This window comes from Ambystoma mexicanum, chromosome 14 (genome assembly GCF_040938575.1).
Source record: "Ambystoma mexicanum isolate Mex_15411 chromosome 14, UKY_AmexF1_1, whole genome shotgun sequence".
Taxonomy (NCBI): Eukaryota; Metazoa; Chordata; class Amphibia; order Caudata; family Ambystomatidae; genus Ambystoma; species Ambystoma mexicanum.
In genome coordinates this window covers 320,133,796-320,150,470 of record NC_090940.1, presented here as the reverse complement: position 1 = coordinate 320,150,470, position 16,675 = coordinate 320,133,796, and the positions used below count along the sequence as shown (strand labels likewise).

The following is a 16,675-nucleotide window of genomic DNA, read 5'->3' as shown; positions in this document are numbered from 1 at the left end:
AAAGCTTGAAAACATGGTGTAAGCAGTGAGCATAACGAGTGTAGCATGCCAAACCTAAACAAGCGCAGCATTTGAAGTCAGAGCAGGGTATAGACAATATAGCATAGTGTAGACTCATAGCAAAATATGCTATAGTTTAGCATATCAAAATATAAAGCAAACCCAACAAAAACAGCACTGCAGAGGTAGTGTGCCCTTCCACTACACACCCACACAGACATGCCCTGCTCCAGACACACTGTTTATTCATTTGAGCCTGCTCTCCTGCTGCTGCTCCGGGGGGGTTGGCTGCTTTCAAGAAAGGAATGAAAAGCTCTTTTGTAGGCCCAGGTCCATGTTTTAATGGAATGGCGTTTGGGCAGGCAGCCCAGAAGATTTGCCACACGGGTGTGTATACAGCGTTCCTCGCAGGAACTTACTGGAAAATCTATTTTTTTTGCCTTTCTTTTTTTTATTGTGGATATGTATTGATAGTAGAATTGGTGAGTGGTCAGACAGTGTTCTGGGAAGAATACGGCTTTCCGCTACCCAGTTTGGTAGCCTGTGAGTAACCAGCCATAAGTCAATGTGCGAAAGCACGTCATGCCAAGTAAAATGTATATTCACGCTGGGTGGTATTCAATGCTCGCCATCCATCTGTGAGCCCCAGATCCTCAGTTTGAACCAGGATAGTGCATGCTTCATTGGACAGGGGCCTAACCGATAAGGAGGTGCAGTCTAACTGCAAATCGAAGATGGTATTGAAATCCCCCCCCACAAATAACAAGTGCTGTGGGGCTATTTAGCACATTCTTCAAACATTTCCTTATAAAAGTCACGATCATCAACATGTGGGCCATATACATTAAGTAGTAGAACCTTGGGATTCCCCAGGTTGCTATGCACAAATAGTATGACGTATAATATTTTTGATCCCCCCAACCTGGAGCCACACGTTGCCCCTAATGGCCAACCATTTGCGTTTCTTGATGGTATAAAATCATAACACCCAGCCTATTAGCATACAAAATAACTCTGTCTCTTTATTGGAGATCTCGGCCCACGCACATTCCAGTTTAGCAGCTTTACATTGGAAGCCCCTTTCCCAGTTTTTGTCATCCTATGCACGATTTTATGAGCATTCTTAACAGTAAGACTATGCATGCAATCATACATTTTGACCTCTTCACCATGTGCATTTTATAACTTTTACTCGCCAACTTTCCCCTTGTCGCCACCGCCCCCACCATCATAGGACCCCGAACTTTGACTATGTGTTTTCCCACCTCCTTTCCCAGCCCTGCCTCCCTAACCCAAAAACAAACTGCACTTGCATAGGGGGGTAGCTGTCACCACGACGAGTGGAGGACTTTATATATGCCCTAGAGAGGGCCATACCCATATAACCCGTGGACATGCTAGATTATTTCCATTAAAACATTGTTACAGAAATAGTGAAAGTGAGTGTTACAGAACACTGTATCAGGACACTTGCGTCCCGATGGCAGCAGGATTTGAGCCTCTATAAACGTTGTGGCTTCCTCAGGGAGCGCAAAGAAGTATGTTTTGGTTTTAAACTGTATGCGCAGCCCAGCAGGAGCATGGCGTATACAATCTCGTGCTCCCTCAGATGTTTTATTTTTTTACTCCAGCAAACGTACGCCTTTCCTATTGCATAGCAGTCAGGGAATATGCACATAATGCTCGATCCCAGCTTCAATTCTTGTTTCTCGCGGGCCGCCATTAATGCCAGGTCCCTGTCACGATAGTTCATCAGGCGGGCTATTATTGGTCTAAGGTATCCTCCTGTCCTGGGTTTCGCCATCAATGCCCTGTGGGCTTGTTCTATTATGAAAAATGGAGAACAACCGGGATTGCCTAAAAGTTCTCTTTGCAGCTCTTCTACTGCTTTCTCCATTGCCTGCGAGTGCGTTCTCAGGCACCCCTATAATATGCACGTTGTTCCACTGTGATGTCGCTTCTAGGTCCTCACACTTAGTCTTCATTGAGCTCATATCTTTAGCAAGGGTCGTCACATTGCCTTGTAGCACCGTCAAAGCATCTTCAGCTGAACTCATTAGATTCTCAATCTCTATTATACGTTGGGTAGCTTTTTCTAATTGTGTGCGGATTGATGTAACACTGGATGATATTCCATTCAACTGGTCACTGATTGCTGCAAAGCCTTGCTGCATTGAGTTCCTAACGCCCTGGAGATCTATCGGTGGTGAGGCTTGTGATTCCTCCCCTGGTGCCAGTATGCTTTGACCTTCTCCTGGCATTTCTGTAGGTTTAGGGGTGGGATTCATACATTTGTAGATTGTGCTTTTTTTCATTTGCGCAGCTCCTTTTGTCATGGTGCCTTCAGAACGCGCTTTTAATATCATATGTTTCATGGCTTATAAAGCGTGGTGCTCTCGTAGGTTCTGCTTGAGGGAGGTGCCCCCTTCTCCAACCTGATGTGGGACCGCATGCAAATGGATGTGCCAGATAGCCTATCGTGGGAGGTAGGGTAATCCTGATTTGGTAAATCAAAGCGATCCCTTCACAAACCCAGTGTGGGCCTGTGTAACAGATAGTCTGATGTAGAAGACAGGGTAATTGTGCTGTATTGAAGCGATATCGTTGAATATTCTCCAAAACGCCCAGAATAAACAATGCCCTATGACCCGGGTGTACTGTTGTACTGTGGGACCACGTACAAAACCATGGGCCGTGCAGGAAAATGGTCGAGTGATGAAATCAGATGCAGGCGGGGAGCACTCCAGTAGGTGCCAAGCTAGAGGCCCAGCACTTATCAGTGTATTTGGCAATCCGCTTCTGCAGGTTCTCCAGGGAGGCAGCCATATGAATGAGGAGGAGTGGTGCTTGGGAGATGCCCGTCTTCTGCATCCGCTCGTACACGTCTATGATAGGCACCCTCCCGCAGCAGTACACTTACTTCTGCATCCCTTTATGTTGTCAGGGAGCGAGGGAAGGGGGATCTTCAGTTTGTACCAAATCTGTTGTAGTACTTGCAACACTGTTGCAGTCGTCCCCCACTGTAGGCCTGCAGTTGCTCCCTTTGCTGTTGTACCAGGTCGCAGCTGGGCAAGGTCCCGGCAACGGCCCGGCTTCCGGATCAGCACAGAGAAACCAGCCGTCTCAGCTGCTCCGTTCTCCGCTCTGGCAACGCCTTTTCTGAAACTTGCATCGAGTGTGCTCCCACCAAAGATCTCTCAAGACCTGATTTTACAGCACTTTAAGTCCACGTTAGCAGCACTAAATTCAGCGCTAGTCCTCCACACGATGCGCAGCTTATGCACGTTCCGCCATCTTGGCAATCGGCACAACAGTGGCCCCCAGAAAATTCTATTTGATGCTGCTTTGCATCACGCTCCGCTCCCATCCCCACACCGAGGGTCATCCCAAGAGTAGGGCGGGAATAAGACAGGACACGAGTACTCTCCTGGATACATAAAGGGATACTAGGGCCTTTTTAGCAAGTGGGCCATGGTTCTTTCTTTGACAAGCTGGTGGTTTCCATAACTGAAGATTATTGTGGTTATTTATTTTCTCACATCACATGATGTGTATTATTTGCAGCACTAACATGCTGCTTTGCATTTGCTTCTTAGTGATTTGAGGCACTGTTTCGTGTTGCCAAGCAGAGGACAGAAAATACATTTAAAAAAAAACTGCAAAAAATAAAAGAAGCTTTGTTGTACCACAGTGCCCTGAAAAGGAATGATGGCATTAAAAAACCCTCTCTTTGGACCAGCTACCTTGTTTGCCCGAGGACCCTTTCAAGGAACAGAATGAAATGCAATGTAGTGAAATATGAATATATTATGTGAGACATATTTTATACTGTGCCAACTCTTGTAAATATGCTTTTATACTGTAGAATCTGGGTGCCTAGGCTTGCCCGTCGAGCGACATCCAGGCATTTTTGTATAGGGGGAATTTAGGTGGGAAAAGTCCTTTTTTAAGTATGGCGATGTAGGGTGCAAAGAAAGAAAACCTTGAGAAAAACAGGGTTTTCGTATTGAGCATGCTTCACTCATGCATGTTACACGGCACTGGAAAATGCTTGTTTACCATGTTTGTCTGAGCAAAGCAAGGAAAAGTCTACTTTAAAGAGGCATTTGATCAGATCTGGCTATTCGCAAATGCCAGAGGAACGCCAGATGCAAGAAGCGCATAGTAAAGGGTGGTTGAAATATTATTACACAGCAGAGAGTGCATCGGGTCTTGTGCCGCGCTCGATAGTTAAGTGGTTGGAAGAGATTAGATAGATAGCTGCACCGAATTTAGAGAAACAGCTTCGGTTATGTTTCTCCGTGATGGAAGCACGCATGCATCATTGAAATAGCACTTTTTATCCAAAGACAGGATATTTGACTAGGGCGTTCTGGAGTAAATGCGATGCAACCAGGGTGGACTGCCCTATATGGATCTCTACATTTCCCGCTAGTCCTCTGCACCTTGGGCCTCTTTTTGTGGTATTCCCACATGTTCTCATAGGAAAAGGGTTGGGATTGCTGAACATGTGTAATATGGGGCCACTTTCAACATTTGTTCCAAGGCCTCTTTTGGTTCCCAGTCCACCGCTGAATGCAACACTACAAAACTTACATGTGTAGCATGTGACTCACAGATACGAGAGGACAACCAATTACGAGCTAACCTTCAAGGAAATTACCTTGTGGCTGGTGATGGGACAGGAGCGGGGTCGGCAGCCTCAACAGCACGCTGGTGCAGAAGGAGGGCATCTTGAGTGCTAAAGCTTTGGTTGCAGAGCCAGTCCAACCCTATGGTATAGAAAAGAGAGGAGGGGGGAGGAAAAGAAACATGATTGAAACAGAGTGTGTTCTCTGAAGTTGGAGTCCTATCATGACAAAACAGACCAAGCCGCAGCAAATGTCTCAGTGTGACACTCCAAAACAGCAGTTAGCAGGTTGGGGGGCATTTTCATTCAGCTAAGCGCCAGTGTTACCGTGATGCAGTATTTATAAACCAAAATCCTCTTCGCGATCAGCTAAAAAGCAAGTCTTCACGCAGAGCAGGCATTGCTGCATGGTTAAGTTTAAAATTGTTTTATGAATTTTCTAGTAGAATAATCAGAAATAAATGGTGTTGCCTAGTACATGGGGTTCAATAGAGATGAAGCAGAAGACTTCAGAAAGTGAGTTACTTAGGTTTTTTTAAAAAATATTCTGCCCAAGTTACTTAAGCCTTAACTACCTATACATGCAGCAGACCGCACCGGCCACCCAATTCATCGCAGCTCAGCACCCAACTGAACACTCGCAGAACCATTTCTGAGCGTCACATACGAGATTCATGGACATTCTACCTCTAGCTCGTCATGGCCAGGAGGAGATGCAAACAGGACACAACACCTCTTCCTCTCACACAGAACTCAAACAGGAGATCATGCATTCAGACTTAACACCAAAAAGAACAAATTATAGTTGTGCTAAAACTCCTCTTAAGAGAGATTTTAGTCATCGGAACAAACCCAAGCTTGTGTAGTAAATATATTGAAAACTGCATCAGCCGTCTAAATGTATAACACGCAGAGCTACCTGGCCCACAGCTTAATTCAGGTTATGTCAATTCTTAATGCAGAGCTCTCAATCAACCAACGTTTGCAAGCATCTACTTTCAGCATAGAGGCGCCTATGGGTTCCTGTAAAATAAAAACGGATGATACAGAAAAAAGATGCGCGTAACCTCCATACTGCCATCAACACTTACAAGCACTTGGAACAAAAGTCATGGGAAGTAAATTGGGTAATGCATCAACTTATTAGAGGGTATATGGCAACACACTTAACAGAAGCAGACTCTTGGTCCACTTTGATTTTTTTGTACTATAAAATGTGGCATACCAATCAAAAAAGTACTGGACAAGATGCTGAGCTTTTGCTGTGCATCTCAACCAAAGGCATCATACGAACGGCTAAGAAAACTAGGTTGCAAGACTGATTTAAAGAAGCTATGTAACAAACATGCAACATATGTTTGCAGATGTTACTTTTCCCTTCTGGAATAATCTCAGACAGCACAAGATGGTCTCTGGACTATACTTCAGAGATGGCTCCAAATTCTTTCGCCCAAGACTGGCGAAGATGAGACTGTGGATTTGGCAACTGCACAATGACGGTGGGTTCCTTCCGCTCTCTGTCGAAACATTTTATTAAGGTTGCGGTAACAAGAAAGGATCCAGATCTCCCCATTCATGTTCCTAATGTCTAGAATAACATGTCCAAGTGCAATAGAACTCAGTTCAATGCATGTGACTTTCCCATAATAATTCTACACTATGTTTTACAAAGACTCGCGAGACATGAATGTCCACTGTACAGATCCATGTCATTTCACCGACGGAAATCACTTTGTAGTAATTACATATCAGACAGATCGGTCAACCACACCCTCGTTCATTTAAGATGCAACTTGAGATGAGCGCATATCATTTTTCACAGCAATAATTATCTCCAACAATACAAAATGTGACAATCAAATGAAAATCATGGGGAACCACATATAATCCCTAACCAATAATATCCTAACAACATTGATTATGATAGCGCCTAGTTTCAGGAAGAATCTGATGTGAAGTGCTGTAGAAGAAAATGTCATTAATATGGGAAGTTTCTCCCCAAAATACTCAGGTTGAGTATCAACAGATATACTCATTCTCTCCACCTCACATGACCACACTACCATTACATGATAATATCTCCTTAATCATGGCAATGTCAAAAATTTTAAGTGTTCAGCACTGTAGTGGATCAACAGAACACACAGAACGTGATCATTTTCAAAGGCTTTATTCGCGTCTGGATGATTGATGGCATTAACGCCTGTAGACCAAGGGGCTTCTGTACAAAGGAACATGATTTTCTACTTTCTGAACAACCTAAACAAAAGGTTGTAGAAAAGAAATACACTATTGTGAATCACACTTTTCTTATCTGGTAGGGATAGTGGTCTCTGACTGGTTCTTGGTCTAATCTCAGACTTGGTCTAATAGCAAACATATGTGTGGGAGAGGGGAATTCGGGGGGGAAGCCCCCCAAAAAAGAAACTGAGCATTTTCAATGGAATGTGCACGTTAAAATGCCAGGGGATGAAATTACAGGCGATGACATTACATGGAACCGTGCCAAAGATTCTCTCACTCTGGGACTGGGCCACGTTCCTGTGCTTGGTGACCCCCTCGCCCCCAACACTTTTCAGTGTATCGGGCACCTTGGGTTCCACTAGATCTGTAGGTTCTCCTGGACCCTTCTGCTAGGTTTGCTGACTCATCTGCGTCCCCAGGCCTACCCCTTAAGTCTGAGGAACTCGCTCAAGATGTCTGCAAACGTGTGAACTCACCAAATGCACAAGAAACCCTGTAAAGCCTGGTAATGGGTAACCTAACACCTCTAAACTATACTTGCATGCCCACCAGCCTGATGCAGGGACACTTCCTCCACACACAGCGCTCTACGGCCCTCCAGACTTGCACTGAAAATCCAAAATGTCCACCAAGCCTCATAGGTTTGGTCCAGCCCACTTCTACCCAATGTGATCCCAGGGAGCCCAATCAATCAGAGGACAACAGTGGGTTCGCTACACAAATGCAGATCTTCACCAAAAGAGAAGCCCTTGGAATACACTCAAAACTATATATATCCTGGCTCCCAGTCAGCAGGACTTAGAGACACAGTGGAGTTTGGAGAAAGAAGACAGAAAAAGCTTGGAACAAGGGAGGTTGGAGAAGGCTTACACTGGCGAATAAAACAATTGTGGTTTGTCAATCCGAATATATACAAATCATCTGTAAGTGTAGACGGACTCTTTGGGGTATAATGGAAACCGCCCACCGAGTAAGCAACTTGTCCAACGCAAGGACGCCAAGAACGCTAGTTTTACCCTTAGTTTGCCAACACGAAGCCATCTTGGGTCTTCTATGGAGATGGCCTTACATGATTTGTGAGAATAGAGATGGGTTTGTAGATATGGTAGCACATTTTCCCAGTTATCCGGAGAGGAAATGGGATGTGGCAATTAGCCTTTAATCTTTTCATGCATTTGTAAAGTTCTGCCTTCATGACGATGGTGCTCACTTTATACTAGACCTGTAAGAGGTCTGATACAGGAGATATGTGCAGAGCTGCAGGGCACAGCCGCCAGGTCATAAATGACCTTCAGGAAGCCTGATGATCTTCAATATTCTGAATTGTCAAAGAGTTCCAGAGATGGGAGGAAAGGACAGAGAAGGCATGGCCCTCAACTGAAGGTCCATGATAAAAAGAGATATACAGTGATTTGGTGGCAAAATAGCAAAAGGGTCTATATCAGGGTTCAAAATTGAGGGGAGCTATTTAGCTCCTGCTTATAGCACGGAAGAGCCTGGTTAGCTTAAACCCAACAGTAACCGGGAGCTCCTTTTGGCTCCCCAGTCAACTGATTCTGAACTAACGCAACTACGTGAATTTAACTCTATGCATTTGCGAAAATCTATAAATAAACATTAGGACAAATCTATGTGACATGTCTACTAATCTATCGGTCTGGGGATGGTATACCGACGTTCTCAGGGTTTTAATATTAAGCATTTCTTTGACCTCTCATCAAACGAGAGAAAGGCGGTGTGCCCTGGTCCGCAAAGATCTCTTTTGGAAATCCTACTCTCGAAAGGAAAGGTAGTAGATGTTTTAATATTGGTTGTGTAGTGTTGCTACGCAGGGAAAAGGCTTCGGGATAACGAGTAGCATAGTCCATAATTACTAGGATAAAGCGATTTTCTAATCTAGATGTGAAGAGGGATGGGGAGCTTACCCCCTCCTCCCACTCCTATAAGATACATGATGCGGAAGAAAACTTGGAGAAACCGCGTTCGCCCATGCTATTTCAGACCAATTCCCAGGGCTCCTATGGTGGACAAGTATGTTGAGAGATACCCCCTTTGCCAGCCCTATAGGCCAGGGGCAGTACAAATGTACCACAGAGTGGATGAGGAGCCCCAGGCTGCAACCAAAGACACCTCATTGACAGTATCGATTAAAGCGTCTAGAGGCCCATGTTGCTGATGTCGATAGAGACACCACGATTTAGCAGCCGTGGACATGAAGCACATTTGTCATCCGCACTTGGGGTCACAAATATGCACTCGAATACACGAAAGAACACAAGCGTACAGCTCTATAGTTAAAAGGACAGATACATACTGTCATTGCTTTTATTATTTTGTCACCAGCTAGATGCAGCAACGCAGAAATCACAAGAGATCCTGAACAGAGCTTGCAGATGCTTACACACAAATATGAAACCGCAGGAGAATCTTTGGGACCTGACAGAACCAAGTGTGACTAACCTATGGAGAATATAGAATAGCAAGAACAATGTAGAAGCCGCATTATGGTTTAGGAAAATTACAGCAGGCCACAGGCCACTCAGCAAGGATCAAGCTGAGCTGACTTCAGGCTGGACAAGAGAAGAACGTGTGAGACAGGATCCGCTGCCAAGGCCACCAGATACGGATGACATTCCCTTCCCTGAACGACAGTAGCACCAGCTGCAGTAAATGCAAATAATTCCTCATAATTCAGAGCTGCACAGCTCCAAATCATGGTCTCGGAAAACACGTGACCCGGTCGACACAGACAAAGGACAGCAAACAGCGCTGAGAAAGAGAGCCGATCTCACGGTGCCAGACAAAAGCTTGCAACAAAGATGCTACAGTGTGAAACAAGTGTCACATGGAGCGAACAAGCACTCTCAGACTAAAATGGTACACACACATTACAACGCAGACACAGTCATTCTTATTACCTTGAAAAGGTACACCAAGAGCGGAGAACTTTTGCGAATCCCAGGCCTGGGGATGTCAGCTCTAGCCAATCACAGTTTAGTACCCTAGGGGTGGGTAGCAACTGGCAAGAACCAATGGTACGACCCGCACACTGCAGCATTGTTATAGATAGTGAGTTGGGGATGGAACAGGCCAACCACTTGATATGGGAGAGCCAGTAGAATAACACATATAGGCGATCATATAGGTTATTAGGCTCCTGACAATCAATCCCAGAGGGCGATGGGTTTTCTGGAGTATGGCACAGGTTGTGATGTCACTCTGATGCAATAGGGGTACAAAACTGGCCTGAGAGCCAGGAGAAGTTGAGACGTCCACAGATTTCTTCTGTCCCTGTGATGATCCCTGTTGGTTTTATTTGTGATAAACCGCAGTTTGAACTTGTGGTTGACTAAGTTCTCTGCTTGTCCAGTAGAAGGTGTTGGGCATTCCAAGAATCTGCAAACTCCTACTGGCCCTCTGGCCTACCGGGGGGTTTGATCCAACAAGTTGGTAGCAAAGGGATGGTTGGCTGTGCCTGAGAGGCTGCGGGACCCTCGCATATTTCAAGAAGACGGGAAAACGTGTGCCTGCTTATAGGTCGTCATGAGCCCCTTGGAAATCATCCTGTCCAAAGGCAGTGAATTGTCCAGGCAGACCAGGACGGGGAGGCGGGAGCCTCGATGGGGAGCCGGCAGACGAGCTGCGCTAGCACACCACGGAGCGCAAGTATTGACCCCAATCTAACGGCAACTGTGGGTGTGAAGGAGGGTATTGAGTATTGTGGAGTATTGATTAGTATCATGGAGTAATGTCAAGTATTGTTTAGTAGTATTATAGTGAGTAGGGACGGGAGCAAAGGTAGAAGTCCCTTTTCTATGTTTAGGGCACATTCGGTCTTAGAGGTGAAAGGTTCTGGTGAATAACCTAGACTATTGACTTAAGGGTTTGGATGACAAAAGTTATGTATATAAGGTATTCCTGTGGTTTGGACGTTTTAGCTCGTGTCATAGATGACGGTATCCCGGTGAGGGTTAGCAAGGGAGCTGGCCTAGGTTGCAGAAGGTGAGTCGACTGGTTAAGTCTCCTGAAGGGAGGCATTTCACACGTTAGACGACACAGCGGGTGCAGTTCGATCACAAGAGAATATTGATATATTCTGTCTGGAGTGCAGGAAGACAGCGTGGGGCTTTGTGTGGGTTGGGCGTAACCGCATATTACAGTGTGCGTGCAATATTTGATTTTCCTAGGTCGTTCTGGTAGCTTGGTGATGTCACCCTTAGGTTTGCATATAGGACACAGAGAGCTTGAGATGGTGAGGAGCTAGTATTGGAAACTTGGGACTGGCAAACGAGGTGAACGAGCGGCAGTGCATGGAAGGCGCATGAGCAAGATTGTGGGTGTGCCTGAGGAGGCAGTGGTTGTAAAGGCGGGGCGGTGCGCAGAGCACACCTGACAAGTTGTGGGGCCAGAGAGGCTCATAGAAATTGGAAAGTATTATCATTGCATCATGACTTTTATCCCTAAACAGCGAATTATCGAAACCTTCGACTTGAGGTCAGGTAAAAGATATTGCGATGTACCAAGGTAAATGTGGGGATACGCCCCTTCAGCACTTGTGTAAGACGCTTCCACCTTATAAGGGAAAGCTCTGTAACTATAGCATAGAATGGTCCAAACGTACTGAGGGCAAATGAACCAAACCATGGCCCCCTTGTGGGAGTTTCTCCAAAGACGTGCAGCAATCACTATTGACACACATAAAGGTTACCTATAAGGGGAAGAAATTGACCAAACGCATACCCATATTCGAGTTGTGGCGCATGTTTCAGGAGGGAGAGGGGGGTGCTGAGAGACGTCAGTGGATGCTAAGCCAGCAGGGGGTGAATGACCAAGGGAACCATCCCTCCACACCTCCCCCTGCCCCTCAGAGTGTAGTATCTGACGATACAGACGATGAACAGGGAATGTATCCCATAAGGGAACTTAGAGCAGCATAAAGGTACTCAAATCTGACATATAAGCCACCACCATATACGAAAGAGGAGATAAGATGAAATGCGCAGGGTAGCCAACTAGTGATTCAGGGGCGAACAGTGAGCAGCAGCAGCGCACGAAGGGGGAGCTCAAGGGCATAAGGGTGAACGAATGGATAGCAGCGCAGGTACTTTTGTAGCTCCAAGGGAAGACAAATGGAGAGGCCAAAGGGGTGACCGATACGATAGAAACCCTGAAAAGGGACAGCGACACAACAGACTGGCCAGAACTAATGGACGAGGAGGATAGAAGAGAGAAGGACAGGGAGGTGATTTTAGAGGGCGAGGACAGAGAAAGAGGGAGAGAGGAGAAACTGGAGCGGGAAGATAGGGAACGAAGAAGGGAGGAAGAGGGGGAAGACTTGGAAAGGGAGCAAGAAGAAAGAATAGAGAGAGATCTTAAAGACAGCAAAAGGGCAGAAAGTGAGATGAGGGAGAAAAGGGAGATGAGGGAGAAAAGGGAGTGGGAACTGGAAAAGGCAGAGGGACAGCGAGAGATAGCAGAGCAAGAAAAACTTAAGTTAGCAGAGAGGGAACAGAGGAAGTTGCAGTTGGACAGACCAGCAAGGGAATAGCATGCACGGAGGACGAGCGAGCAAGAAGGGCAGGGAGGACGCAGTCAGCACTGGATAGGGAAAAGAATAGAGGACAGACGAGCTGAGCCAGATAGCACAAACTCACGAGGCAGGAGCGCGACTGAGGGAGGAGGAGCAGGCCCAAGGACCTGGGCCGGAGGTAGCGAGTATGATTTAATAGACATCGATCTTAGCATGAAACCTAACACAGACTTGACATCGAGGACACTAAGTTTTGCTGATGATTTCTGTAGCAATATGGACACAGGATCCAACAATGACAAATACAGCGGGAGGAAGCAGGGCCGATCACAGTCCACGGAGACAGGGGCAGACAAGTGGGCGTCATGGGAATTTAGGACCCACAGACAAGGAGAAGGAGGGGCTGATTCAGAAGAGCAGGCACAGCAGACGAACCAACTTTGCACTACACACAACACACAACACATGTTAAAAGACTAAGGGATCTCCGAGGACGAAGTAGGGGGAGACAGCCATAGCTTGCTCAAGAGGACAATTGCTTATGACGATAACAGGAGGGTGCCTACATTAGAACCAGTAGATGTATGCACAGACATTGAGGACCGGAGAAGACCTCAACAAATCAGACTTACCAGAAGGACATCTGAGGAGGTGACAGCATACTCACAGATCCCTCTATTAGAGAGAGGAGGGTAAGGCCTCAGTATGTGCCATGGAAGCACACAGACAAGGAAAATGTGAAGTGTAGGTTACCATTGTTGAGCGTGGAAGTTGGGAAATGTATTTATGAGATGGAGAAATTGACAGCTGGCCACAGGTTAGCAGTGGGTGATGTAAAAGGACTGTTAGTATCGCTATTAGGAGACGCAGCTGATGACGTATGGAAAAGGGCAGGGTTCCCAGGAGTGACCACACAGCACACAACGGGGCGCCATTTGCAGACTGCAGAGCAGCAGTATTATCATATTTTAATAATATTTTATCATATATTAGCGCAGGGACTACTAGAGCCAGTTAAGAAGAGTTTGAAGACATTGGTAGAGATGGAAGCGAAAGGATGGCCAGAGATACAGCTTATGAGAGTGCATAATTGTAGACTATGGCAGGAGACGGTTAAGCAAAAGGCGGAAGACAGGAAGGCAGATGCAGCGAAATTAGTACATTAGTACAGAGAAAGCTATCAAAGTATGCGATGGAAGGTGCAGTTACAACCAGCCCCATCCCACAGACACAGTAGCAACTCCAGCATCAGTAGCTACAACAGTTTGCACCGCACATGGGAGAGGATACATGGGGCGGGGAGACAACAGGGGTTCTGAGGAAGGTGAGGCCTACACAGGGGGCGTGGCTTTGGGCCACACATGCATCAAAACCAAGGGGGGGTTTCCAGGAGGATTTTGGGGGTATGGACAACAGATGCAGCAGAACCCAGGAGTATTTTCGAGGGGTTTTCAGGGACAAGGCAGATAACCACCACATTGCTGGCACACCTCAAAGGTATGTCAATTTAGAGGGGTGAAACAGAATTGGGGAGAGCAGGGCCAGCAGCCATATCAAGGGGGGCAAGAAGATTATTATGCACAGAACCAGCAACCACAAGGGCAGACGCAAGGCACATATCAACAGATGTCACAAGCCCCACCAGCACAGATGTCAGCACCACTACCACAGTATTTACAAGCATCACAGATTAGAGGGGGCACACAACAACTAGCACAGATACAGGATGGTGCATCAGAACACGTGGACACAGTGGCAACAGTACCCGTCCGACGACGGGGAGGAGTTACCATGGTGGGGAACAAACCATTTACAGGAAATGGGTTATCTTTCTAACCGCAATAGGACAGCCCAGAGACGAACTTGATGTGTCCCATCCTGTCGTTCGCACAACCGCAATAGGACAGCCCAGAGACGAACTTGATGTGTCCCATCCTGTCGTTCGCACATAACCCTGCGGACAACGCCGCATAGGGGTGGCGATAGGTGACAAAACCGTTTCCTTTCTTGTTGACACTGGGGCGACTAGGTCATTGTTACGCTCACCTGGTCTCTCCAGAGGCGTTGGGGCATGGTTGCAGCCCTCCCTGAACTTGAATCACCCCCTTCAGGCCTCTCCCCCAGTAGAAAAGCTGTGAGCGGTGGTATGTGGTGATACTGCTCCTGCGTGGAGATAAGAGTGTGTGAGTGTGCCAATCTGTGATTGTTGTACCTCTACAACCCTTCACCCCAAAGTACAGTTTCTGTGAGCATATGCCGGCCCATAAATCTCACTTGTGAATTATGGAAGATAAGCTCTCTGTCCTGCTACTTCTGGCAGGGGCGCGTTGAATGGGATCTAGTTCCTTCACTGATCCCTGATAAGTATTAGTCCAGTCCAGCAGCGACTATGCTTCTCCTTATGATTGTTAAGTCTTTCTTGAGCTCTTGTGATGCTGTTTGTTCTCTTTAATGTCTGTATATGTTGCTAGTACGCGGCCGGATGGAAGATGGATGCAACCGCTATGCTCGACAGCAGGAAAGTGATGGTTTAAGGGAAAGGGCGAAGTATGGTGAAGCGCAACCTTAAACTGACTGTTTTTTCGATGTCTAAGCTGGTCTTCTGTTTTTCCTTGCAGGTGCTGCTGTCGACGATGGAGCATGTCGTGCTGTGGTGCCAAGATGAAGATTTTGATGTTCCGGAAAGTGTAAAGATGAATACTTGGTTTGCCGAAGAGATGTACAGGTAAGAACAGCTTCCCCCAGTTGGTAAGTATGCTGGCAGGAAGCAGGATGTCCAGGAAGCAGGATCTTCAAAGGTAAGTCTGACCTCGGGCGACGGGAAGTGTTACGCTGCTTGCAAGTGCAGAATAACGCAAAGCGTCTGTCTTGAGGATCGGGTCAGCTTATATAGCGGAGATCGTGGGCAGGCCCATTAGGGCCGGCTTACCAGCCACACAGTGCAACTCCTAGAGAGTGAGCACGTGCGAAGGCAATCCATTAGCAGCCACACCAAGAATACACTTGGGGCTGCTTAATGGATGGAATATTCAAGGTTAATGCATCTGAAGTGCTATGTCCATAATAAAAGTCTTTTGGTGTTAAATGGATGTTCTTGCTTATTTTTGTTCATGAGCCTGGTGCCAAAGGCGCCAGGACAGTGTCCACCCAGTTATCCTGTGCATGCGATCCCTGCATGCCTGTGCCCCTGACTTCATGACCATGACAGCCATGCATTACGGAACAAACATTAACGTTGTCAGGCCTTGCCATGAACACTCAAGTATTCTCTGGGTCTCGATAAGTGGTTCGTTTTACTGATAATATCTCACTATTGGAGAACCACTAGGAGGCACAGAAGGAGATGGCCGCCTGAAGCGCGGCTCCGCAGCCCGAGGGGACATCAGTGATGAACAAGAGCATATCCTGACTTTCTAACTTGACAGAAACAACAGTCAAATTGCTTGATCCCTCAGATAATAAGATAAGCCGGGTTTGAATGAAAATCGAAGCGGGGAAAGCTGATATCTCCGGGAAGCTGCCCCTCCCCCCACACACAGTTTGGAAATGGCGGGCTGAAATAACAGGCCCTGCGAGAATCGGCGCGCGGCCCCTCCCGGAGCCCCCGAGCAGCTGGAGAGGAGCGCGGTAGAGGAGGGTTTGGCCCAGCCAGCTCAGCCAGGGCATCACTGCTGTTCAGGACAGCCCTGCGCCTCACAGCACGACCGGCGCGCGCAGCAGCCGCCACACACCCAGGGCCGGAGACCTCTTGTGGCAGCCCGCAGCGCAGCCGCCACACACACAGTGCCTGTGGCCGCCTGCGGCGTGGGGGCCCTGGGATAGACCCAGTGGTCTGCGCCGGAGACAGGACCTCAGGCGCACCTCCCAACTATGGATGCAGCCCCCTCTTGGGTACTGAGCTGACCCGAAGAACAGGACGCCACCCATCCCCCAACAGCACACGTTGCTACTGTAAGCGTAGTGCAGGTGAGCCCCGGCCCGACACCTCCACGTGAACTGACAGCTGAGGAGCATTAGTGCTGGAACACCGGCTGGCAGAGGAAACTATCAGCGGCAGGTGAGCAAATTCAGCCGCCTGCACTCCAGCTCCCCCTTCCCATCCACTGAAGGCGCAGGGGGCTGGGCTACAGGCTCATATAGCTTGGTCCAACTGCGGTCACGTTGGCCCCCACCTGACAGACCTCACCTAAATTTTGTTGCTACCCCGGTGGTCCACGCGTCTCGGGCTGCTTGGCTCAGCCCACGTGGAGCACCCTGCTACAGCCGGGGAC

General features: G+C 47.4%; 1 protein-coding gene across 1 annotated transcript in view; it reads right to left on the bottom strand.

The window, feature by feature from the left end:
* The window catches only part of NRDE2 (NRDE-2, necessary for RNA interference, domain containing), a 746,570-nt gene that overhangs the window by 673,748 nt on the left and 56,147 nt on the right, over positions 1-16,675 (bottom strand). Inside the window, exon 2 of the mRNA XM_069637454.1 lies at positions 4,664-4,772. Within this exon, the coding sequence (XP_069493555.1) occupies positions 4,664-4,772 (109 nt within the window). The remainder of the gene's footprint in view (positions 1-4,663; positions 4,773-16,675) is intronic.